The sequence below is a fragment of the Asterias amurensis genome, chromosome 9 (assembly GCF_032118995.1).
Source record: "Asterias amurensis chromosome 9, ASM3211899v1".
Classification (NCBI taxonomy): Eukaryota; Metazoa; Echinodermata; class Asteroidea; order Forcipulatida; family Asteriidae; genus Asterias; species Asterias amurensis.
This window is the reverse complement of record NC_092656.1, coordinates 17576563-17603609: the sequence shown is the minus strand read 5'-3', so window position 1 is coordinate 17603609 and position 27047 is coordinate 17576563. Positions and strand designations below refer to the sequence as shown.

The window sequence follows — 27047 nt, the reverse complement described above, 5'->3', positions numbered from 1 at the left end:
TATCAATTGACACAATACATCATTGTTAATTATAACATACTGACTATTAGGTATTCATGTGATTGTGACACAATTAGTAGCCCTAAAGTTTAATACATGTGCAAAGTCATATGAGTCGATGCCTCAGAACGACAATAAATTGTACATGTACAGTGAATAGTGTTTGCTGTAGTAAAACTACTATATACGGTAGTATCATGGAGGTTTCTACCTCCATGTGAGTATAATCATAGAGTAAGGACTCTATGGTATAATCATGGAGGTACCTCCATGGTGTAATATATCATAGAGTACTCTATGAATATATGCACTGGGGGTAGTTCGTCTGTCTGTGGTTCATGTGATCTGCCCACGACAAATCATTCGGGAAGTATAAAACCATAAAACAAACACGACACGTAACGAAGCATTTTGTTACTTAATTCCTCCTTAGTTAGTTTTCTCTCGGACATTCTGTAGTCAGCTATTCTTCAGAATAACGACAATAATTATTAATTGGTTTTCTGGGAAAAGGGGATGTAGAATTTAAATCCCTGCATTGCGTTCGTTAAGTATGGCTAGGCAAACCATATTATAGTATCACTCGTTCGTCCCGTACGTCCGACCGTGGCCCGACTTCATTTCATGATGCCGGGCGCTGCCATGTTGTTCACATGTTGAATATGCATTACACAATCTCGACAACGGCCTTATTAACATAATACGGCAACGCCCACAGTGCACGCAGCGCTGCAGGATTGCCAAGACGATGGTAGCTTGCAGAGTGTAGTCTAGATTTCGAGCCGTCCACGTAACTAAATCATACCGTGGCGGGCGCGCTTTGGCGATTCAACCGCGCGTAGTACACTATCCAGAATCAAGCACCATCGTCTTGGGCCAAGACTACGACTCTGCCAGTATGACACGACGACTGGTTGCGTAGATAGGAGCAAGGACAAGCAGTTGCAAACAGCTTCATTTTACGAGTTCTTTTTTCGGCGGCGGTGTTTTGGACATTTTATGCGGGTTACCGGAGGAAACAAAATGGTGACGTCTAAAGTAAGGTGTAATCTCTTGTTGCTAGGGATCCTGGTGATGGTTCAGCTTGAGTTGGCCTTGGCACTTGGTAAGAATTGTTTTTGTTTAAGGAGGATTCAGTGAGCGATGAAATTCGGTCAATATTATAATTGTACTGGACTCAATGGTCGAACAAAAGGATCATTGGTTTGTTGAAGGCGCAGTTTACACTATTGGTAATGACTCAAAATTTTGTTCAGAGGTGCCAATCAAAAGTCATAAAACCGTTCAACCCAAATCATTTAACATCTACCCATTAAAATCCACTAGGTAGTGGTCTATTACTATTTTGTTTTATTTGAACATTTCCATCCAACATTAAAACATTGCCATCTTCTCATAAAGCCGAGCAGAGTATACTTTTCGAAGCCAACACTCCCTCAAAAGAGATATTTATTATACATGCATTGGTTGTACCCGCAAGTTTACTATTTATTTATTTATTTATTTATTTTTTATTTTTTTTTGAAATTGTAGTTACCATTACCATTACCATTTCCATCCGATTACTGTAGTCTTAAATCCTAAATCTTAAGTGATTAGTGCTATTGTCACTTCTTCATCCAAAAAATGAATTGTATTATGCAAATATATCATAAACAGTGTAAGGTTTAGATATGCGGGGAAATATGTTTATAGGTGAAGCAGCAGACCTGAATAACACGGAAAAACACACACAATGTTTGTACATTGCTCAACAATATTCGCTTCTTTCTCTTTTTGCTAGCGTGTGTATCCACTGAAGTATTTTTTAATTATTAAAATATTAGACATATCAGAATTCTCGTCATCCCCCCCGACTCCCTTCATAACCGATTGGTTTTTACATTTTATTGGGAGCTTTCCAACCAATTTAATGAAAACATTTTGTACAGCGTTTGCCACGCCATTGTTTCGTTGCACGGTATAATTGCAGCTTCACCTAGTTCGGGTGTTAACCATTGTCATGTAAATCACGCATGTGTGGTCTGTGTTACACTCGAACACGATTGTCGATTGATTTGTCAAACATTGACAACCAACATGGCGACGACCTTTCCTCATTTCATCTCGTCTGGTTGGTGGTTCTGCTTACATTTGACAATTAGGGGCTTAAGAGTCAGTTCAGGTAAATAATTGACATAGTTGCTCACGGTCAAAAAATGATTTTTTTTTTATACTTTGTGGGTGGAAGGGCCTTGGGGTGCAAGTAAACAAAATTGCATTTTCAATTCTATATATAGTCCGTTGCCATGGTTACGGCTCATTTTATTTTTTTTGCCATTTTAGGCCGATTTTGGGGTCTGAAAAACTGGTTTTTAGCTGATATTTACAACTCCACCCCATCAAAATGCAACATTATTTCAAAAAACCTTTTATATCACTACAAAGTGTCATCCTTGGCCTTCCTTGAGAAAAAAAATTATTGCTTTAAATATCACCCTTGTGCTATTTTTGCATCATGCATTACAGTATGTTTTTAGAACTTGCAAAATCGACATTTTTACCCTATTTTTGGACCCCAAAATGTCAACTTGCCAGGGGTCTCAGAAAATTTTCCTTTCGTCTGTAATTAGGGCCAACATTGGTTTTTCCATATCTGGTGTCAAAAACTTGGGCAATTGTATCCTGTTGGGCCAGTACTGCCTCAAAACTAGACTTTTTTCCCCAAAACGTGAAAAATGCCTTTTTAAGGGTCTTTTCACATAAGATCGACATACGTGTCCACGGTCAAAAAAAAGAATATTTTTCTTATACTTTGTGGATGGTAGGGACTTGGGGTCCAAATAAACAACATTTACATTTCAAATGATAATATAACATGTTGCCATGGTAACAGTTCATTTGTGTTTAGGCCACTTTAGGCCGATTTTGGGGTCTGAAAAACTGTTTTTTTAGTTAATTATTTACAACTCCACCCCACCAAAAAAACAAAAATATTTCTTAAAACCTTTTACATCACTACAAAGTATCATCCTTGGCTTTACTTGAGACAAAAAAATATTGCTATAAATTTCACCCTTGTGCTATTTTTAGAACGTGCATTAGAGTATGTTTTACGAACTTGCAAAATCAACATTTTTACCATATTTTTTGCCCTCAAAATTTCGTTTTTTTCAGGGTCTCAGAATATTTTCCTTTCGGTTTTGATCAGGGCCAAAATTTGTCTTTTTGTTTCTGGTAAGAAAAACTCGGGCAATTGTATCCTGATGTAACAGAACTGTCTCAAAAATAGACCCTTTTCCCCGAAAACATAGAGAAATGCATTTTGAAATATTTGCTTCATTTTGAATTTATAACATTAAGAAGTCAGTAATAATTCCACCATCAATCTGGCAGCTTTTCATAAGCACTCTGTAGGCTTAGTGCATTACCAAACATTGATCAGGACTTGTTGATGACCTAAATCTTAGAATTTGCCCCGCCCCGGCCCCGGCCCAGTCATATTTCTTGACATTGCATAAAATTTAAAAAAAGGTTTGTGAACAGCGCCTCTTTATTGAAAGTCACATTTTGTAATTCCCCTTGCACATCAAGAAAGTTTGAACTGTCTTAATTTTTTATTGGTTCTCAGAATATTTCCCTTTTGGTTGTGATTGGGCTATCATTATTGTTTGCATGTCTGCTGGGGAGAAACACTTTGGTTTATTGTATCCTGTTGCGACACTTCTGCCTCAAACATGGTAATTTTTCCAAAAACAATAAAAATGCATTTTGAAGTTATCCCTTAGTTTGAATTGGTAAAAAAAACGAGCATGCTTGTTAAAAATATATGGCACTGTTTCCATGCTCTTTAAGTAACAAAAGTTTATAACCATGCTTTGCCACTGAGAGTTCTTGATTCGTCATGACTACTTTACCTATAGTTGTACAGGCATGATTCACATTGCAAGAAGAGAAGTAGTGCGATGAGCATTCTTTACTATTCTTGTCTATACATGGCCTTATAACAGTCTCCTTGGTCCCCTGCCCGCTACCAAACTAAACATTTTCATCCCTGATGTAAAAGGTTTTAAGAAATATTTTTGTTTTTTGGTGGGGTGGAGTTGTAAATATTAACTAAAAATAAAGTTTTTCAGACCCCAAAATCGGCCTAAAGTGGCCTAAACACAAATGAACTGTTACGTGTTACGTGGCAACGTGTTATATTATGATTTGAAATGTAAATGTTGTTTATTTGGACCCCAAGTCCCTACCATCCACAAAGTATAAGAAAAATATTCTTCTTTTTTTACCGTGGACACATATGTCGATATTATGTGAAAAGACCCTTAAAAAGGCATTTTTCACGTTTTGGGGAAAAAAGTCTAGTTTTGAGGCAGTACTGTCACAACAGGATACAATTGCCCAAGTTTTTGACACCAGATATGGAAAGACCAATGTTGGCCCTAATTACAGCCGAAAGGAAAATTTTCTGAGACCCCTGGCAAGTTGACATTTTGGGGTCCAAAATTAGGGTAAAAATGTCGATTTTGCAAGTTCTAAAAACATACTGTAATGCATGATGCAAAAATAGCACAAGGGTGATATTTAAAGCAATAATTTTTTTTCTCAAAGAAGGCCAAGGATGATACTTTGTAGTGATATACAAGGTTTTTTGAATTAATGTTGCATTTTGGTGGGGTGGAGTTGTAAATATGAGCTAAAAACCAGTTTTTTAAACCCCAAAATCGGCCTAAAATGGCCAAAAAACTAAATGAGCCGTAACCATGGCAACGGGCTATATATAGAATTGAAAATGCAATTTTGTTTACTTGCACCCCAAGGCCCTTCCACCAACAAAGTATAAAAAAAATTCATATTTTGACCGTGAGCAACTATGTCAACTATTTACCTGAACTGACTCTTAAGTTTTAATATAGGCTTCCTCGGTCAATTTCGGCAAAATGAGCAGTCAACAGTTGTTTTCTACTCGTGCCATCCCTGTACGGCCTCTGCTCGTCAAGATAACTATTGTATTGTCAAAAGAATTACAACAAAAAAATTAAAAAAAGGATACAAACATTTTAACAAATTACTCGGACAATATAGTGTGATCAAAATGTTTATCTTACAAGTTTAAAGGCACTGGACACTATCGGTAGTCACTCAAAATAATTGTTAGCATAAAAGCTTACTTGTTATTACAATAAATAGAGAGCTGTTGAGTGTTGATATAGGTTTTCTCGGTCAATTTCGGAAAATGAGCAGCAAATTTAACACCAAGCTATTCTATTTCGCACAAAATGGAATGCTACTCAAAAGGGTCTTTCGATTTCGTTTTGGGATTAGTCAAATGTAATGTTGCGTCATTCGAATTAACAAAATAATCATTCAATTTAACAACTCATCAAAGCAGCATTCAAATTTGTAGAAGCTTCTTGAGGCGTGTCTGTCACGAAAAAGAATGACGCTGCGCTAATATATAAACAGATTGCTATAAAGGAATTTGACTCGATTAAAAACATAATTGAATGGCCGAATTCTGAATTTGAAACACAGTAACAACTGGAGAGGCAAAACAGCTTTAATTCGAACGCAGGAAAATGAAATTGACTACTCATTTGCCGAATTTGACCGAGAAAACCTATTGTAAAATAAAATAAAAACGTTGTGAGAAGCCGATCCCTCTGAAGTGAGGTAGTTTTTGAGAAAGAAGTAATTTCTCACTAAAGTATTTTAATTTGATTTCGAGACATCAGAATTTGATTTTGAGGTCTCGAAATCAAGCATCTGAAAGTACACAACTTGCCGTGTGACAAGGGCGTTTTTCTTCCATTATTCTCTCGCAACTTCGACGACTAATTGCGCTCAAACTTTCACAGGTTTGTTATTGTATGCATATGTTGAGATAGACTAAGTGAGAAGACTGGTCTTTGACAATTACCGCTAATGACCAGTGTTTTTAAAGGAACATTACATAATTGGTTTTGATAACAAAACTGTTGCTGGCAGTGTAAGCACTTTTTGTAATCCACCATATACGTAAACAAAAAAACCTGTATAAGTTTGAGATCGATCAGCCATCTCGGTCACGAGAACATGGTTAAAACGGTCTACACATTTTTGCATGACATCGATTAAATGTATGACATCGATTAAAATGAACAAAACGTTCACTGAGCGAAATACTCCAAACGGGAAATTATGTTATTTGTTCATCATGAAATATGATATTTCAAAAAGAAATATTTCAAGTGGTGTTTCTATAGGTTTTCTCGGTCAAATTTGGGAAAAGAGCAGCCAATTTCATTTTCACGCGTTCGAATTAAAGCTGTATTACCTCTCCAGTTGTTACTGCGTTTCAAATTCAGAATTCGGCCATTCAATTTCGTTTTGAGTCGAGTCAAATTCCTTTAGCTCTCTGTTCAATTTAGCATATCGCCATTCTTTTTCGTGACAAACAATCATTATTAGCCTGTGTAAGATTTATGTACATCTTTGATCATAGACGTCGAGTTTGCTACTTACCAATTCTTTAATGTTCCTTTAATAGACAAGTTTCATTGGGAAAAAAACTACAATTTCTACTTAAACCTATTTTGTGCGTAAATAGAAAAGGTTTACAAACCTTTCACGATCACACAACCAAACACCATCTTGACAAAGTGACGTAACTTCGCTGGTTGACTAGAGGAGCAGTGCTCCAGCTCCAGAGCTACTAACCCGGTCAAAATGCTTGGGCCACCCATGCCTAATGTTACAAAAACCATTCCCTGTCCACTTCCCCCAGGGGCCAATTTTATAGAGCTGCTTAAGCAAAACAATTGCTTTTAGTGCTTAAAAGCACAAAAATAGCTCGCTTGTTTTACACATGTTACTGGCTAAAATGTCATGCCATATACATGTACATTGATTGTGACCGGTATTTAGCTGTTGTTTACTTAGCATAACAATTGAGTGGAGTCTTAGCAGGTAATCTAATTTTACTAAGCAAAGATTTGTTTGCTTAAGCAACATTTTGTGCTTAAGCAGCTCTATGAAATTGGCCATGACAGTAAACATTCTCTCCCCTGGCCCCCGCTCAATGATGAGTGGATCACACAAGAAGACCATGCAACAATGACAACCAACATTGGAAGGGGGCAGGGGGGCCAACGAGATATGGTCAGGATTGTCTGCAATTTTTTTTCAGCGTGAATTTTTCTTGTAAACGATACAAAATAAGGTTTTGAAAGGACTATAAAATTGGGCCGAAAAAGAAAAAAAGTAGAACTCAGTTGAAGGCCTAAGTCCAGTAATTTGAATCCATAATTAAAAACAAAAATCACAAGAGCATAATTTTCAAATTTGGGCCTAATTTAAGACGAACACAAGGGGTTAATCCAACATTTTTGTCCATGTGGGCAAAAAAAAAAAGTCCAGCATTTTTATCCAATTTGGACAAAATATTAAGTCTTTAATCTTGGGAATCTGTGAACAAGAGAAAGATGGGCAGCATTGGATCGAGCTCGTTGACGGACACATTTAACAGGTTCGATATTTTAAATTGGTGGGCCCTATTGTGTACAATTTCTACCAAGTGAGCCAATTATCGCCCTATTTACGAAACTGTCCCATGTGATCATACATTCTCGATTCTATTCCTTCGACTTTGGCAGAATTTAAGAAGGAACTGTATATCTTCATAAAGCGAACGCAATAACGAGTGCGGTTGTCAGATTGAAACACCCCTTATTTATTTGTTACATTACAACCATGTACTTTGTCTTTATACATCCAGAGTACTTCACGAGTAGGTGCGGTCAAACAATCGACATCAGCACTGACCATAGCGAGCAACTGGATTCCCAATTCTCGCTATCATACGACCCCGATGTAGACTGCACTGTTACCATAGAAACATCACTCCTAAATAAAGTTCTCGTTACGTTCGAGCGAGTGGATATTGAGTGGTCCACAACATGCGACGCGGACTACCTGGAAATCTACGATGGCCCGAATCTCTTAGTGAACAAGTTGGCGACCATCTGCCGTGTGCACCACGGCGCCGTGTGCTAGTCTTCGGACTAGCGCATGGCAAACCGACGCACTATCACACGGCCGTCGTCTAGCAAAACTAAGACATGTCATGTGACGCGCTCTAAACCAATGAGCAGGCAGAATACTTGTAAGGGGTGTTATAATATAAAACATTGTGAGAAACGGCTCATTCTGAAGTGACGTAGTTTTCGAGAAAGGAGTCATTTTCCACGAGTTTGATTTCGAGACCTCGGAATTAGATTTCGAGGTCCCCAAATCAAGCATTGGAAAGCACACAAATTCGTCCAACAAGGGTGTTTTTTCTTTCATCATTTTCTCGCAACTTCGATGATCAATTGAGCCCTTATTTTCACAGGCTTCTTATTTTATGCATATGTTGAGATACAAAGAGTGAGAACACTGGCCTTTGACAAGTTCCAAACATGTACAGTGCCTTTAAAGCCATTGAACACTTTCGGTAAACAGTATTGTCCAAGTCCCACACTTCGTATATCACAACTTATATATTAAATAATAAACCTGTTATCGGTCATCGGAGTCGGGAGAAAATAACGGGAAACTCACCCTTGTTTCCGCACGTTTCGCCGTGTCATGACATGTGTAATAGTAAATCCGTAATTCTCGCTATCGAGAATTGATATTGTTTTCATGTTTTCTCAAAAAGTAAAGCATTTCATGGAATAATATTTCAAGAGAAGTGTTTCACCATTACCTTCTGTAAACCCTGTAAATTATTGGTAAGTCTGTGAACTTTTTTTCTGTACCGAAAGTGTCCAATGGCTTTAAAAGAACCACCACAAGGTCAAATTGAATTAAATGGATATAGTATTAAGAAAATTAATTAGTTGAAGGGATGTTTCACACTGGTTGACCTGTACAACAATTCACCATACTTTTGTGCAGATGCGTATATACAATATTTTTGCATTTAACAACTCAAGGTCAATACCAAGAGTTGACAGAACGTGCGAACCCGACGGGGCCAACAATGCGTTGCCATGTAAACGATATCAAACAACACTGCGCAACGACTCTGCCAGTATGACACGACGACTGGTTGCGTAGATAGGAGCAAGGACCAGCAGTTGCAAACTTCATTTTACGAGTTCTTTTTTTTTCTGCGGCGGTGTTTTGGACATTTTATGCGGGTTACCGGAAGAAACAAAATGGTGGCGTCTAAAGTAAGGTGTAATCTCTTGTTTCTAGGGATCCTGGTGATGGTTCAGCTTGAGTTGGCATTGGCAATTGGTAAGAATTTCAAAAGATTGTTTCGTTTAAGGAGGATTCAGTGAGCGATGAAATTCGGTCAGTATTATAATTGTACTGGACTCAATGGGCGAACAAAAGGATCATTGGTTTGTTGAAGGCAGTTTACATTATTGGTAATGACTCAAAATAATAGCATAAACCTTACTTGGTAACAAGTAATGGGGAGAGGTTGACTAGTATAAAATATTTAGAGAAATGGCTCCCTCTGAAGTGACGTAGTTTTTGAGAAAGAAGTAATTTTCTACGAATTTTGATTTCGATACCTCATAATAAGGTTTTGAGGTCCCGAAATCAAGCATCTGAAAGCACACAGCTTCGTGTGACAAGGGTGTTTTTTATTCCATTATTATCTGGCAAGTTTGACGACCAATTGAGTTTAAATTTTCACCGGTTTGTTATGTTGTGCATATGTGGAGATATACACCAAGTGAGAAGACATGTCTTTGACAATTACCAACAGTGTCTTTAAATGTATGATTTGGGGCGAACTGTAAATTTACTTTGGCGAGATCTGAAACAACTCTTTCTGATTTAACGTCATGGCGCTCTACCAACTGAGCTACCTATAGCCAATATTATGTGGGTGGTATTTTGTTCATATTTTTGTTCAGTCAGAAGCCATACAGCATGTAACTGCCGTCACGCCCTCGTTACAATACATGAATACAACCTGGGAGGCGGCAGCCATGGGAACACATCAAAGGGGCGCGACTTTTTTATTTCAGATATCAAATAATAAACCAAAAGGAAACTGACTGGTATATATTATAAATGATTTGGGGTTGAACAAAGACAAATTCATTATAGCGGGATTTGAACCAACGAGCTCCGGGTTTACGTGCCGGGCCTTTGTTTGGTTACCTTTGTTCAGAGGTGCCAATCAAAAGTCATAAAACCGTTCAACTCAAATCATTTAAGATCTACCCCTTAAAATCCACTAGGTAGTGGTCTATTATCGTTTTTTGTTTTATTTGAACATTTCCATCCAACATTAAAACATTTCCATTTCCTCATAAAGCCGAGCAGTGTATACTTTTCGAAGCCAACCTTCCCTCAAAAGAGATATTTATTATACATGCATTGGTTGTACCCGCAAGTTTACTTTTAGTATTTTTTTGAAATTGTAGTTACTTTTTATTTCCATCCAATTACTGTCTTAAATCCTACCATTGCCCTTTTTCCTGCCAATGTTTTGAAGTCTACGCAGTGATTAATGACTATATTGTCACTTCTTTATCCAAAAAATGAATTGTATTATGCAAATCATAAACAGTGTAAGGTTTGGATATGCGCGGAAATATGTTTATAGGTGAAGCAGCAGACCTGAATAACACGGAAAAACACACACATGTTTGTACATTGTACAATATTCGCTTCTTTCTCTTTTTGTTAGCGTGTGTATCCACTGAAGTATTTTTTAATTACTAAAATATTAGACATATCAGAGTATTCGTCATCCCCCCGACTCCCTTCATAACCGATTGGTTTTTACATTTTATCGGGAACTTTCCAACCAATTTAATGAAAACATTTTGTACAGCGTTTGCCACGCCATTGTTTCGTTGCACGGTATATTGCAGCTGTGAGCTAGTTCGGGTGTTAACCATTGTCATGTAAATCACGCATGTGTGGTCTGTGTTATCCTCGAACACGATTCGTCGATTGATTTGTCAAATATTGACAACCAACATGGCGACGACCTTTCCTCATTTCATCTCGTCTGGTTGGTGGTTCTGCTTACATTTGACAATTAGGGGCTTAAGTTTTAATATAGGCTTTCTCGGTCAATTTCGGCAAAATGAGCAGCCAACTTAACCACCAAGCTATTCTATTTCGCGCGAAATCGAATACGATTGAAAAGGGTCATTCGATTTCGTTTAATATTAGTCAATGTTGCGTCATTCGATTTTAAGGCAGTGGACACTATTGGTAATTACTCAAAATAATTATCATCATAAAACCTTTCTTGGTAACGAGTAACGGGGAGAGGTTGATAGTATAAAACATTGTGAGAAACAGCTCCCTCTGAAGGGACGTAGTTTTCGAGAAAGAAGTAATTTTCCACGAATTTGAATTCGAGACCTCAAAGTTTAGAATTTGAAGTCTCGAAATCAAGCATCAGAAAGCACACAACATCGTGTGACAAGGTTTTTTTTTCTTTCATTAATATCTCGCAGCTTCGACGACCGATTGAGCTCAAATTTTCACAGGTTTGTTATTTTATGCATATGTTGAGATACACCAACTGTGAAGACTAGTCTTTGGCAATTACCAATAGTGTTCACTGGCTTTGACAAAATAATCATTCAATTTAACAATTCATCAAAGCAGCATTCAAATTCGCAAAGGCTTCTTGGGGCGTGTGTGTCACGAAAAAGAATGACGGTACGCTAAATTTAACAGAGTGCTATAAGGAACTTGACTCGACTCAAAACGAAATTGAATGGCCGAATTCTGAAACTGAAATGCAGTAACAACTGGAGAGGCAAAACATCTTTAGTTCGAACGCATGAAAATGAAATTGGCTGCTCATTTGTCGAATTTGACCGAGAAAACCTATACGACGGTTCTTATATTATGTCGCTGAATTGCTTTTAAATGGCATATTTTGTTTAAATTTTCACTACAAGTTTAGATTTCTGTGTAATGTATTGTATATCAATGTTTACTATTTTTTGATGGGCAATTCTGAGAGGGCACTTTTTTTAAAGGCACTGGACACTATCGGTAGTCACTCAAAATAATTGTTAGCATAAAAGCTTACTTGTTATTACAATAAATAGAGAGCTGTTGAGTGTTGATAAAGGTTTCTCGGTCAATTTCGGAAAATGAGCAGCAAATTTAACCACCAAGCTATTCTATTTCGCACAAAATCGAATGCTACTCAAAAGGGTCTTTCGATTTCGTTTTGGGATTAGTCAAATTCAATGTTGCGTCATTCGAATTAACAAAATAATCATTCAATTTAACAATTCACCAAAGCAGCATTCAAATTTGTAGACGCTTCTTGAGGCGTGTGTGTCACGAAAAAAATGACGCTGCGCTAAATTTAACAGATTGCTATAAAGGAATTTGACTCGATTCAAAAATAAATTGAATGGCCGAATTCTGAATTTGAAACACAGTAACAACTGGAGAGGCAAAACAGCTTTAATTCGAACGCGTGAAAATGAAATTGGCTGCTCTTTTCCCAAATTTGACCGAGAAAACCTATAGAAACACCACTTGAAATATTTCTGTCTGAAATATCATATTTCATGATGAACAAATAACATAATTTCCCGTTTGGAGTATTTCGCTCAGTGAACGTTTTGTTCATTTTAATCGAGAAAACCTATTTAGTAAAATAAAATAAAAACATTGTGAGAAGCCGATCCATCTGAAGTAAGGTAGTTTTTGAGAAAGAAGTAATTTCTCACTAAAGTATTTTTATTTTATTTCGAGACATCAGAATTTGATTTTGAGGTCTCGAAATCAAGCACATGAAAGCACACAACTTGCCGTGTGACAAGGGCGTTTTTCTTCCATTATTCTCTCGCAACTTCGCTGACTAATTGCGCTCAAACTTTCACAGGTTTGTTATTTGATGCATATGTTGAGATAGACTAAGTGAGAAGACTGGTCTTTGACAATTACCACTGATGACCAGTGTTTTTAAAGGAACATTACATAATTGGTTTTGATAACAAAACTGTTGCTGGCAGTGTAAGCACTTTTTGTAATCCACCATATACGTAAACAAAAAAACCTGTATAAGTTTGAGATCGATCGGCCATCTCGGTCAGGAGAACATGGTTAAAACCGATTACACATTTTGCATGACATCGATTAAAATGAATGACATCGATTAAAATGAACAAAACGTTCACTGAGCGAAATACTCCAAACGGGAAATTATGTTATTTGTTCATCATGAAATATGATATTTCAGACAAAAATATTTCAAGTGGTGTTTCTATAGGTTTTCTCGGTCAAATTTGGGAAAAGAGCAGCCAATTTCATTTTCACGCGTTCGAATTAAAGCTGTTTGACCTCTCCAGTTGTTACTGCGTTTCAAATTCAGAATTCGGCCATTCAATTTCGTTTTGAGTCGAGTCAAATTCCTTTAGCTCTCTGTTCAATTTAGCATATCGCCATTCTTTTTCGTGACAAACAATCATTATTAGACTGTGTAAGATTTATGTACATCTTTGATCATAGACGTCGAGTTTGCTACTTACCAATTCTTTAATGTTCCTTTAATAGACAAGTTTCATTGGAAAAAACCTACAATTTCTACTTAAACCTATTTTGTGCGTAAATAGAAAAGGTTTACAAACCTTTCACGATCACACAACCAAACACCATCTTGACAAAGTGACGTAACTACGCTGGTTGACTAGAGGAGCAGTGCTCCAGCTGCAGAGCTACTAACCCGGTCAAAATGCTTGGGCCACCCATGCCTAATGTTACAAAAACCATTCCCTGTCCACTTCCCCCAGGGGCCAATTTTATAGAGCTGCTTAAGCAAACAAAATTGCTTTTAGTGCTTAAAAGCACAAAAATAGCTCGCTTGTTTTACACATGTTACTGGCTAAAATGTCATGCCATATACATGTACATTGATTGTGACCGGTATTTAGCTGTTGTTTACTTAGCATAACAATTGAGTGGAGTCTTAGCAGGTAATCTAATTTTACTAAGCAAAGATTTTTTTGCTTAAGCAAAATTTTGTGCTTAAGCAGCTCTATGAAATTGGCCATGACAGTAAACATTCTCTCCCCTGGCCCCCGCTCAATGATAAGTGGATCACACAAGAAGACCATGCAACAATGACAACCAACATTGGAAGGGGGCAGGGGGGCCAACGAGATATGGTCAGGATTGTCTGCAATTTTTTTTCAGCGTGAATTTTTCTTGTAAACGATACAAAATAAGGTTTTAAAAGGACTATAAAATTGGGCCGAAAAAGAAAAAAAGTAGAACTCAGTTGAAGGCCTAAGTCCAGTAATTTGAATCCATAATTAAAAACAAAAATCACAAGAGCATAATTTTCAAATTTGGGCCTAATTTAAGACGAACACAAGGGGTTAATCCAACATTTTTGTCCATGTGGGCAAAAAAAAAAAGTCCAGCATTTTTATCCAATTTGGACAAAATATTAAGTCTTTAATCTTGGGAATCTGTGAACAAGAGAAAGATGGGCAGCATTGGATCGAGCTCGTTGACGGACACATTTAACAGGTTCGATATTTTAAATTGGTGGGCCCTATTGTGTACAATTTCTACCAAGTGAGCCAATTATCGCCCTATTTACGAAACTGTCCCATGTGATCATACATTCTCGATTCTATTCCTTCGACTTTGGCAGAATTTAAGAAGGAACTGTATATCTTCATAAAGCGAACGCAATAACGAGTGCGGTTGTCAGATTGAAACACCCCTTATTTATTTGTTACATTACAACCATGTACTTTGTCTTTATACATCCAGAGTACTTCACGAGTAGGTGCGGTCAAACAATCGACATCAGCACTGACCATAGCGAGCAACTGGATTCCCAATTCTCGCTATCATACGACCCCGATGTAGACTGCACTGTTACCATAGAAACATCACTCCTAAATAAAGTTCTCGTTACGTTCGAGCGAGTGGATATTGAGTGGTCCACAACATGCGACGCGGACTACCTGGAAATCTACGATGGCCCGAATCTCTTAGTGAACAAGTTGGCGACCATCTGCCGTGTGCACCACGGCGCCGTGTGCTAGTCTTCGGACTAGCGCATGGCAAACCGACGCACTATCACACGGCCGTCGTCTAGCAAAACTAAGACATGTCATGTGACGCGCTCTAAACCAATGAGCAGGCAGAATACTTGTAAGGGGTGTTATAATATAAAACATTGTGAGAAACGGCTCATTCTGAAGTGACGTAGTTTTCGAGAAAGGAGTCATTTTCCACGAGTTTGATTTCGAGACCTCGGAATTAGATTTCGAGGTCCCCAAATCAAGCATTGGAAAGCACACAAATTCGTCCAACAAGGGTGTTTTTTCTTTCATCATTTTCTCGCAACTTCGATGATCAATTGAGCCCTTATTTTCACAGGCTTCTTATTTTATGCATATGTTGAGATACAAAGAGTGAGAACACTGGCCTTTGACAAGTTCCAAACATGTACAGTGCCTTTAAAGCCATTGAACACTTTCGGTAAACAGTATTGTCCAAGTCCCACACTTCGTATATCACAACTTATATATTAAATAATAAACCTGTTATCGGTCATCGGAGTCGGGAGAAAATAACGGGAAACTCACCCTTGTTTCCGCACGTTTCGCCGTGTCATGACATGTGTAATAGTAAATCCGTAATTCTCGCTATCGAGAATTGATATTGTTTTCATGTTTTCTCAAAAAGTAAAGCATTTCATGGAATAATATTTCAAGAGAAGTGTTTCACCATTACCTTCTGTAAACCCTGTAAATTATTGGTAAGTCTGTGAACTTTTTTTCTGTACCGAAAGTGTCCAATGGCTTTAAAAGAACCACCACAAGGTCAAATTGAATTAAATGGATATAGTATTAAGAAAATTAATTAGTTGAAGGGATGTTTCACACTGGTTGACCTGTACAACAATTCACCATACTTTTGTGCAGATGCGTATATACAATATTTTTGCATAACAACTCAAGGTCAATACCAAGAGTTGACAGAACGTGCGAACCCGACGGGGCCAACAATGCGTTGCCATGTAAACGATATCAAACAACACTGCGCAACGACTCTGCCAGTATGACACGACGACTGGTTGCGTAGATAGGAGCAAGGACCAGCAGTTGCAAACTTCATTTTACGAGTTCTTTTTTTTTCTGCGGCGGTGTTTTGGACATTTTATGCGGGTTACCGGAAGAAACAAAATGGTGGCGTCTAAAGTAAGGTGTAATCTCTTGTTTCTAGGGATCCTGGTGATGGTTCAGCTTGAGTTGGCATTGGCAATTGGTAAGAATTTCAAAAGATTGTTTCGTTTAAGGAGGATTCAGTGAGCGATGAAATTCGGTCAGTATTATAATTGTACTGGACTCAATGGGCGAACAAAAGGATCATTGGTTTGTTGAAGGCAGTTTACATTATTGGTAATGACTCAAAATAATAGCATAAACCTTACTTGGTAACAAGTAATGGGGAGAGGTTGACTAGTATAAAATATTGTGAGAAACGGCTCCCTCTGAAGTGACGTAGTTTTTGAGAAAGAAGTAATTTTCCACGAATTTTGATTTCGATACCTCATAATAAGGTTTTGAGGTCCCGAAATCAAGCATCTGAAAGCACACAGCTCCGTGTGACAAGGGTGTTTTTTTATTCCATTATTATCTGGCAAGTTTGACGACCAATTGAGTTTAAATTTTCACCGGTTTGTTATGTTGTGCATATGTGGAGATATACACCAAGTGAGAAGACATGTCTTTGACAATTACCAACAGTGTCTTTAAATGTATGATTTGGGGCGAACTGTAAATTTACTTTGGCGAGATCTGAAACAACTCTTTCTGATTTAACGTCATGGCGCTCTACCAACTGAGCTACCTATAGCCAATATTATGTGGGTGGTATTTTGTTCATATTTTTGTTCAGTCAGAAGCCATACAGCATGTAACTGCCGTCACGCCCTCGTTACAATACATGAATACAACCTGGGAGGCGGCAGCCATGGGAACACATCAAAGGGGCGCGACTTTTTTATTTCAGATATCAAATAATAAACCAAAAGGAAACTGACTGGGTATATTATAAATGATTTGGGGTTGCACAAAGACAAATTCATTATAGCGGGATTTGAACCAACGAGCTCCGGATTTACGTGCCGGGCCTTTGTTTGGTTACCTTTGTTCAGAGGTGCCAATCAAAAGTCATAAAACCGTTCAACTCAAATCATTTACCCCTTAAAATCCACTAGGTAGTGGTCTATTATCGTTTTTTGTTTTCTTTGAACATTTCCATCCAACATTAAAACATTTCCATTTCCTCATAAAGCCGAGCAGTGTATACTTTTCGAAGCCAACCTTCCCTCAAAAGAGATATTTATTATACATGCATTGGTTGTACCCGCAAGTTTACTTTTAGTATTTTTTTGAAATTGTAGTTACTTTTTATTTCCATCCAATTACTGTCTTAAATCCTACCATTGCCGTTTCCCTGCAAATGTTTTGAAGTCTACGCAGTGATTAGTGACTATATTGTCACTTCTTCATCCAAAAAATGAATTGTATTATGCAAATATATCATAAACAGTGTAAGGTTTGGATATGCGGGGAAATATGTTTATAGGTGAAGCAGCAGACCTGAATAACCGGAAAAAACACACATGTTTGTACATTGCTCAATAATATTCGCTTCTTTCTCTTTTTGTTAGCGTGTGTATCTGTTGGGCGCGATCGGTCAATCTGCGCGATCAACCGATCGCGCTGCGCTATTGAACGATCAAATTAAGATCAATTGGTCGCGCAGCAATCGGTCGATCGCGCAACAATCGGTCGATCGCGCAATGACATCTTTGCGCGATTGACCGATTGCGCTACGAGTATTTTTTCCTGTTATCAGCGGATCGCGCAGAAAAGGCTTTGCGCGATCTACCGATCGTGCAGGAATGGGTTTGCGCGATCGACCGATAGTGCAGGAAAAGTTTTGCGCGATCAACCGATCGTGCAGGAAAAGTTTTGCGCGATCTACCGATCGTGCAGGAATGGGTTTGCGCGATCGACCGATAGTGCAGGAAAAGTTTTGCGCGATCAACCGATCGTGCAGGAAAAGTTTTGCGCGATCTACCGATCGTGCAGGAATGGGTTTGCGCGATCGACCGATCGTGCAGGAATGGTTTCGCGCGTTCGACCGATCGTGCAGGTAAACTATTCCTTGGGGCGATTTCTCAAAGCAATAAAATTCATAGCAGTACAAATTTTCAGTATCACCATAGTGATTTATATAGTTACGTCACACTACGATTGATTTGCAGTTACAATCAATGTTACATCTTTGTGAATTCGGCCCCTGAACATCAGCCAATCGCGCCAAACCATTCCTGCACAATCGGCCGATCACTCATAACCATTCCTGCACAATCGGCCGATCGCGCAAAATCATTCCTGCACAATCGGCCGATCACGCCAAACCATTCCTGCACAATCGGCCGATCACTCATAACCATTCCTGCACAATCGGCCGATCGCGCAAAATCATTCCTGCACAATCGGCCGATCGCGCCGAGCCATTCCCGCACGATCGGTTGATCGCGCATGTTCGTTTCCGAATGTTGCGCGATCGACCGATTGTTGCGCGATCGACCTATTGTTGCGCGATCGACCGATTGCTGCGCGATCGACCGATTGATGCGCGACCAATAGATCGTTCAATAGCGCAGCGCGATCAACCGATCGCGCAGATTGACCGATCGCGCCCAACATATCCACTGAAGTAATTTTTAATTATTAAAATATTAGACATATCAGAGTTCTCGTCATCCCCCCCCCCCCCCCCGCCGACTCCCTTCACAACCGATTGTTTTTACATTTTATCGGGAACTTTTCAACCAATTTAAAGGCAGTGGACACTATTGGTAATTGTCAAAGACCAGTCTTCTCACTTGGTGTATCTCAACATATGCACAAAATAACAAACCTGTGAAAATTTGAGCTCAATTGGTCATCGAACAATGAAAGAAAAAACACCCTTGTCACACGAAGTTGTGTGCGTTTAGATGGTTGATTTCGAGACCTCAAGTTCTAAATCTGAGGTCTCGAAATCAAATTCATGGAAAATTACTTCTTTCTCGAAAACTATGTCACTTCAGAGGGAGCTGTTTCTCACAATGTTTTAATACCATCAACCTCTCCCCATTATTCGTCACCAAGAAAGGTTTTATGCTAATAATTATTTTGAGTAATTACCAATAGTGTCCACTGCCTTTAATGAAAACATTTTGTACTGCGTTTGCCACGCCATTGTTTCGTTGCACGGTATATTGCAGCTGTGAGCTAGTTCGGGTGTTAACCATTGTCATGTAAATCACGCATGTGTGGTCTGTGTTACACTCGAACACGATTCGTCGATTGATTTGTCAAATATTGACAACCAACATGGCGACGACCTTTCCTCATTTCATCTCGTCTGGTTGGTGGTTCTGCTTACATTTGACAATTAGGGGCTTAAGTTTTAATAGAGGCTTCCTCGGTCAATTTCGGCAAAATGCCACCAAGCTATTCAATTTCGCGCGAAATCGAATGCGATTGAATGCTATGAAATTGGCCATGACAGTAAACATTCTCTCCCCTGGCCCCCGCTCAATGATGACTGGATCACACAAGAAGACCATGCAACAATGACAACCAACATTGGAAGGGGGCAGGGGGGCCAACGAGATATGGTCAGGATTGTCTGCAATTTCTTTTCAGCGTGAATTTTTCTTGTAAAAGATACAAAATAAGGTTTTAAAAGGACTATAAAATTGGGCCGAAAAAGAAAAAAAGTAGAACTCAGTTGAAGGCCTAAGTCCAGTAATTTGAATCCATAATTAAAAACAAAAATCACAAGAGGCAAGTCCAGCATAATTTTCAAATTTGGGCCTAATTTAAGACGAACACAAGGGGTTAATCGAACATTTTTGTCAATGTGGGCAAAAAAAAAAAAAGTCCAGCATTTTTATCCAATTTGGACAAAATATTAAGTCTTTAATCTTGGGAATCTGTGAACAAGAAAGAAAGATGGGCAGCATTGGATCGAGCTCGTTGACGGACACGTTTAACAGGTTCGATATTTTAAATTGGTGGGCCCCATTGTATACAATTTCTACCAGGAGAGCCAATTATCGCCCTATTTACGAAACAGTCCCATGTGATCATAGATTCTCGATTCTATTCCTTCGACTTTGGCAGAATTTAAGAAGGAACTGTATATCTTCATAAAGCGAACGCAATAACGAGTGCGGTTGTCAGATTGACACCCCTTATTTATCTGTTACATTACAACCATGTACTTTGTCATTATACATCCAGAGTACTTCACGAGAAGGTGCGGTCAAACAATCGACATCAGCACTGACCATAGCGAGCAACTGGATTCACAAATCTCGCTATCATACGACCCATATGTAGACTGCACTGTTACCATAGAAACATCACTCCTAAATAAAGTTCTCGTTACCTTCGAGCGAGTGGATATTGAGTGGTCATCAGCATGCGACGCGGACTACCTGGAAATCTACGATGGCCCGAATCTCTTAGTGAACAAGTTGGCGACCATCTGCGGATCGTCCACACAGTCAGCAATTGCTTCAACGGTGAACTCGATTACCCTTACCTTCCGGACTGACAGTATCTTTGAAGATCGTGGCTTTTATATTATAGTCACGTCCTTCTCAACAGGTATATATATTTTGTATAATATTAAGAGTCAGTTCAGGTAAATAATTGACATAGTTGCTCACGGTCAAAAAATGAATTTTTTTTTTATACTTTGTTGGTGGAAGGGCCTTGGGGTGCAAGTAAACAAAATTGCATTTTCAATTCTATATATAGCCCGTTGCCATGGTTACGGCTCATTTTGTTTTTTTGCCATTTTAGGCCGATTTTGGGGTTTAAAAAACTGGTTTTTAGCTCATATTTACAACTCCACCCCACCAAAATGCAACATTATTTCAAAAAAACTTTTAAATCACTACAAAGTATCATCCTTGGCCTTCTTTGAGAAAAAAAATTATTGCTTTAAATATCACCCTTGTGCTATTTTTGCATCATGCATTACAGTATGTTTTTAGAACTTGCAAAATCGAAATTTTTACCCTATTTTTGGACCCCAAAGTGTCAACTTGCCAGGGGTCTCAGAAAATGTTCCTTTCGGCTGTGATTAGGGCCACCATTGGTCTTTCCATATCTGGTGTCAAAAACTTGGGCAATTGTATCCTGTTGTGACAGTACTGCCTCAAAACTAGACTTTTTTCCCCAAAACGTGAAAAATGCCTTTTTAAGGGTCTTTTCACATAATATCGACATATGTGTCCACGGTAAAAAAAGAAGAAGATTTTTCTTATACTTTGTGGATGGTAGGGACTTGGGGTCCAAATAAACAACATTTACATTTCAAATCATAATATAACACGTTGCCATGGTAACAGTTCATTTGTGTTTAGGCCACTTTAGGCCGATTTTGGGGTCTGAAAAACTTTATTTTTAGTTAATATTTACAACTCCACCCCACCAAAAAACAAAAATATTTCTTAAAACCTTTTACATCACTACAAAGTATCATCCTTGGCTTTACTTGAGACAAAAAAATATTGCTATAAATTTCACCCTTGTGCTATTTTTAGAACGTGCATTAGAGTATGTTTTTAGAACTTCAAAATCAACATTTTTACCATATTTTTTGCCCTCAAAATTTCATTTTTTCAGGGGTCTCAGAATACTTTCCTTTCGGTTTTGATCAGGGCCAAAATTTGTCTTTTTATTTCTGGTAAGAAAAACTTGGGCAAGTGTATCCTGATGATAACAGTACTGTCTCAAAAATATACTTTTTTCCCTAAACAGAAAAATGCAAAAATGCATTTTGAATTGTTTTTTCTTCATATTGAATTTCTAACATTAAAAAGTAATAATTCCATCAATCTTGCAGCTTTTCCTAAGCACTAGTGGATTACCCAACATTGATCAGGAACTCTTGATGACCTTAATTTTAGAATTTGCATAAAACAGTGTTTTGTGAATAGCACCTCTTTTTTTGAAAGTGTTCCCTTTCAGTTGTTATTGGTGTTTTCATGTCTTCTGGGTAGAAACACTGTGTTTATTGTATCCTGTTGTGACTGATCATGCCTTAAGATAGTAATTTTTTCCAAAAACAATGCATGCTTGTTAAAAATCTGGCACTGTTTCCATGCCCTTTGAGTAATGAATACAAAGTTGTTATTTAAACATAATGGTATCCAACCAAACCATAACCAATGCTTTGCCACTGAGAGTTCTTGATTTGGCTACTTTACCTATTGTACAGGTATGATTCCCATTGCAAGAAGAGTGCGATGAGCATTCTTTACAAGTTGTCTTTGATACAGGGCCTACTCTCCTTGGTCCCTGCCTGCTACCAAATGTAAAACTTTTCATAGAGATAGAGATCATAAACAATGTAGTTTCTGTGCTTGAGGCAGATGGTTTGGAGCATCCAATCATGTCCAACACAAACGTGGGAAATTAAAAAGCCCGCTTAAAAGTGTTGGAAAAGTTTGCCAAGATCTTATTAAAAACAATGATACTAACGATTTGCAAGATGAGCGTAAGAGATCATCTAAAAGGAACACGTTGCCTGGGATCAGTCAAGTTGGTCTTTGAAATGCGTTTGTAACCGTTTGTTATAAAATGCATGGTTAGAAAGATGTCTTTGAGTGATACTTGTGTGGATCATTATATTCTACTTTTAAAATATCTTTCTAATCATATGCATTTTGTAATAAACGTTTACAAACGCTTTTCAAAGACCAACTCGACCGATCCAAGGCAACGTGTTCCTTTAATGAAACAACATTGAAAGAAGTTGTAAATACTTGCACCTGCTCAACATAAATAAGTAAGATGCATTTGCAGTGACAAAAGTTTATTCAGGCTAGTTTGATTATTTTTCCATTCACTATCTTACTAATTCATAATTATTATATATGTCTCTGAGAACGATCAACAAAAAACATTGTCAAACATTACCTGCTGAAGTGTTTATCACGTTAAATAAACCAACTCTTATTGTTTGCAACAGTACAATTGAAAGGAAGCCCACCATGGATGGGGGGAACTGCTTACAGAAGGCCAAAGCAGGTGAATTGCATGCAGTTTTTTAGATACTTTGGATACAGTCATTTGCTCACTTTTAGAGCCTCTTTGTTCTGATAGGGATGAAAATGTTTAGTTTGGTAGCGGGCAGGGGACCAAGGAGACTGTTATAAGGCCACGTATAGACAAGAACAGTAAAGAATGCTCATCGCACTACTTCTCTTCTTGCAATGTGAATCATACCTGTACAACTAGGTAAAGTAGTCATGACAAAACAAGAACTCTCAGTGGCAAAGCATGGTTATAAACTTTTTATTTGTTACTTAAAGAGCATGGAAACAGTGCCATATTTTTTGTTAACAAGCATGCTCGTTTTTTTTACCAATTCAAACTAAGGGATAACTTCAAAATGCATTTTTATTGTTTTTGGAAAAATTACCATGTTTGAGGCAGAAGTGTCGCAACAGGATACAATAAACCAAAGTGTTTCTCCCCAGCAGACATGCAAACAATAATGATAGCCCAATTACAACCAAAAGGGAAATATTCTGAGAACCAATAAAAAATTAAGACAGTACAAACTTTCTTGATGTGCAAGGGGAATTACAAAATGTGACTTTCAAAAAAGAGGCGCTGTTCACAAACCTTTTTTTTTTAATTTTATGCAATGTCAAGAAATATGACTGGGCCGGGGCCGGGGCGGGGCAAATTCTAAGATTTAGGTCATCAACAAGTCCTGATCAATGTTTGGTAATGCACTAAGCCTACAGAGTGCTTATGAAAAGCTGCCAGATTGATGGAATTATTACTGACTTCTTAATTCAAAATGAAGCAAATATTTCAAAATGCATTTCTCTATGTTTTCGGGGAAAAGGGTCTATTTTTGAGACAGTTCTGTTACATCAGGATACAATTGCCCGAGTTTTTCTTACCAGAAACAAAAAGACAAATTTTGGCCCTGATCAAAACCGAAAGGAAAATATTCTGAGACCCTGAAAAAATGAAATTTTGAGGGCAAAAAATATGGTAAAAATGTTGATTTTGCAAGTTCTAAAAACATACTCTAATGCACGTTCTAAAAATAGCACAAGGGTGAAATTTATAGCAATATTTTTTTGTCTCAAGTAAAGCCAAGAATGATACTTTGTAGTGATGTAAAAGGTTTTAAGAAATATTTTTGTTTTTTGGTGGGGTGGAGTTGTAAATAATTAACTAAAAAAACAGTTTTTCAGACCCCAAAATCGGCCTAAAGTGGCCTAAACACAAATGAACTGTTACCATGGCAACATGTTATATTATGATTTGAAATGTAAATGTTGTTTATTTGGACCCCAAGTCCCTACCATCCACAAAGTATAAGAAAAATATTCTTTTTTTTTACCGTGGACACGTATGTCGATATTATGTGAAAAGACCCTTAAAAAGGCATTTTTCACGTTTTGGGGAAAAAAGTCTAGTTTTGAGGCAGTACTGTCACAACAGGATACAATTGCCCAAGTTTTTGACACCAGATATGGAAAGACCAATGTTGGCCCTAATTACAGCCGAAAGGAAAATTTTCTGAGACCCCTGGCAAGTTGACATTTTGGGGTCCAAAAATAGGGTAAAAATGTCGATTTTGCAAGTTCTAAAAACATACTGTAATGCATGATGCAAAAATAGCACAAGGGTGATATTTGAAGCAATAATTTTTTTTCTCAAGGAAGGCCAAGGATGACACTTTGTAGTGATATAAAAGGTTTTTTGAAATAATGTTGCATTTTGGTGGGTTGGAGTTGTAAATATCAGCTAAAAACCAGTTTTTCAGACCCCAGAATCGGCCTAAAATGGCAAAAAAAAAAAAAAATGAGCCATGGCAACGTGGCAACCATGGCAACGGACTATATATAGAATTGAAAATGCAGTTTTGTTTACTTGCACCCCAAGGCCCTTCCACCCACAAAGTATAAAAAAAATTCATTTTTTGACCGTGAGCAACTATGTCAATTATTTACCTGAACTGACTCTTAAAGGCACTGTACACGTTTGGTAATTGTCAAAGACAATTCTCACTTGTATCCCATCGTAAGCATAAAACAACAATTTGAGCTCAACTGGTCATCGAAGATGCGAGAAAATGATTAAAGAAGAAAAAACCTTGTTGGACGAATGTGTGTGCTTTCAGATAGGAATAAAAGACTTCTAGCTAGAAGTCTTTTGTTATTTTAGTGAGAAATTACCCTTTTCTCAAAAACTACGTTACTTCATGAGGGCGTCGTTTCCCACAATGTTTTATACTATCAACAGCTCTCCAATGCTCGTTACCAAGTCAGTTTTTAAATTAATACTTGTTTTGAGTAATTACCAAACGTGTACCTTCCCTTTCAAAGTAAATCCATCACTAATCCTTTTTTGTTTACCCATATAAACCGATGTGTGGTAATAATGTATACTACCCGAGTTCTGCGGGGGGGGGGGGAAATCAAAGGCATATTATTCGGGTGGGATTCGAACCCAAGATCATGTTATAGAAAATAGGCGTCCGGATGTCTTAGTCTTAGATAAGGCAAAGAAGATGTGTCATCTTATTGACATAGCTGTGCCGGGAGATTTAAGGGTGTAGCTTCGAAGGAGATGGACAAGATCCAAAAGTGCCAAGACCTGGCAAGGGATTTGGCAGGTGAAAATGAAAGTAGTTCGCGGGGTGGTTGGAGCGCTCGGTTCCATTCCGAAAGCACTCGGGAAACATCTTGACGAAAGGGACAAAATGTGAGAATAGATATGTTGCAGAAGGCGGCGCTGTTGGGAACAGCGAGGATCCTAAGAAAGACCCTCGAGATCTAAGGTTATGGGACGTAGCCCGACTAGAGGAGTTACCGGCACAAATGAAAATATGATCTTTCTTGTGCATGCTGTGATAAGATAAAATAATAATGAAACGGCTTTTAGCTCCTTTAACCCCACATGGTCCTGATGCGCAAAAGACATAATTCGCTTCGTATTCGCATTCGCAGGACGTATGAACCGGGCTTTAGGCGAAACTGTTATTAGCTTGTGGGAATCAATAACTTCGTGTCTAAAACTTACAGTTATTCGGTGGTCGATTTACTATTCAAGCGAGACGTTCATCACAAATTCTTTCATATCTTCTTCTGCCAGCCACAGGTATCGCATAGGGTAATAATGTCGGAAGCGCTTTGAGACATGGTGTATAAAGTGCTATATAAAAACTGAATCTTCATATGGTTCTTGGCTCACCAAGAACGCTGCAGTTTACCTCAAAATGTCAAACAGGCTGAAACTATAATGATCAAAACCATGTTCTGTCAATAGTATCACAGTTAATTGAATTCTTTGCTGCCTTTTCAACATCTCTATTTGAAGCGCATAGGGACCTAACCATGATAATCATGCGCTATAAAAGTATGTCTGTGTAGTATTTTTATCATATTTTGTTGACTTTGCAGCACCTTTTGTCTATTTGATACAGGTTTCTGCTCGTTTGATGAGTTTCGATGCGACAACGGACGATGTATTGACGAAAGTCTCAAGGACAACCTTAGAGACAACTGTGGTGACTCAAGTGATGAATCCTTGGGTAAATACCTCCCCCTTTTTAATATTTGTTATGCGAGCGGTTCTCAGTAAAGGGCGTCACCAAGCATTCACTATATAGAGGCCATATATGGGTGCGTTCGTTTAGCTTCCCTCGGTCTACCCCGCGGTGCTCACTCAGGTGAGCCCCTGACAAGAGCTAAACGAACGATCACTCATTGCTCTTGTAGTGACGTCATGCACCTGGGGCCAGCCCCCAAGTGACCCACTCCACAAGCAGGGCACTGGGGGCTGACCTGGGTGAGCCCCTGGAATGACGTCAAGAGCTATTCGAACGCACTGGGGCAGACCGAGGATGGACCACAGATTTACATTAAACTTACACAGTTTGAAAATTATGATAGTAGAAAGCTTCCCTTGAAATGTTACTTACTGAGGTGCTGTAGTTTCTGAGAAATGAGTAAA

At 38.2% G+C, this 27047-nt stretch overlaps 1 protein-coding gene across 2 annotated transcripts in view; it reads left to right on the top strand.

Annotated features, from left to right (window-relative positions):
* The first annotated feature begins 908 nt into the window (after positions 1 to 908).
* Positions 909 to 27047, top strand: part of LOC139942030 (uncharacterized) — a 32954-nt gene continuing 6815 nt past the window's right edge. Inside the window, exons 1-3 of one of the 2 annotated variants that reach the window (XM_071938701.1) lie at positions 909 to 1105; positions 20292 to 20660; positions 26518 to 26625. In XM_071938701.1, the coding sequence (XP_071794802.1) occupies positions 1000 to 1105; positions 20292 to 20660; positions 26518 to 26625 (583 nt within the window). In that variant the 5' untranslated portion in view covers positions 909 to 999. Of the gene's footprint in view, positions 1106 to 16053; positions 16246 to 20291; positions 20661 to 26517; positions 26626 to 27047 lie in introns of those variants that run through there. The other variant, XM_071938700.1, reaches the window with a different exon arrangement.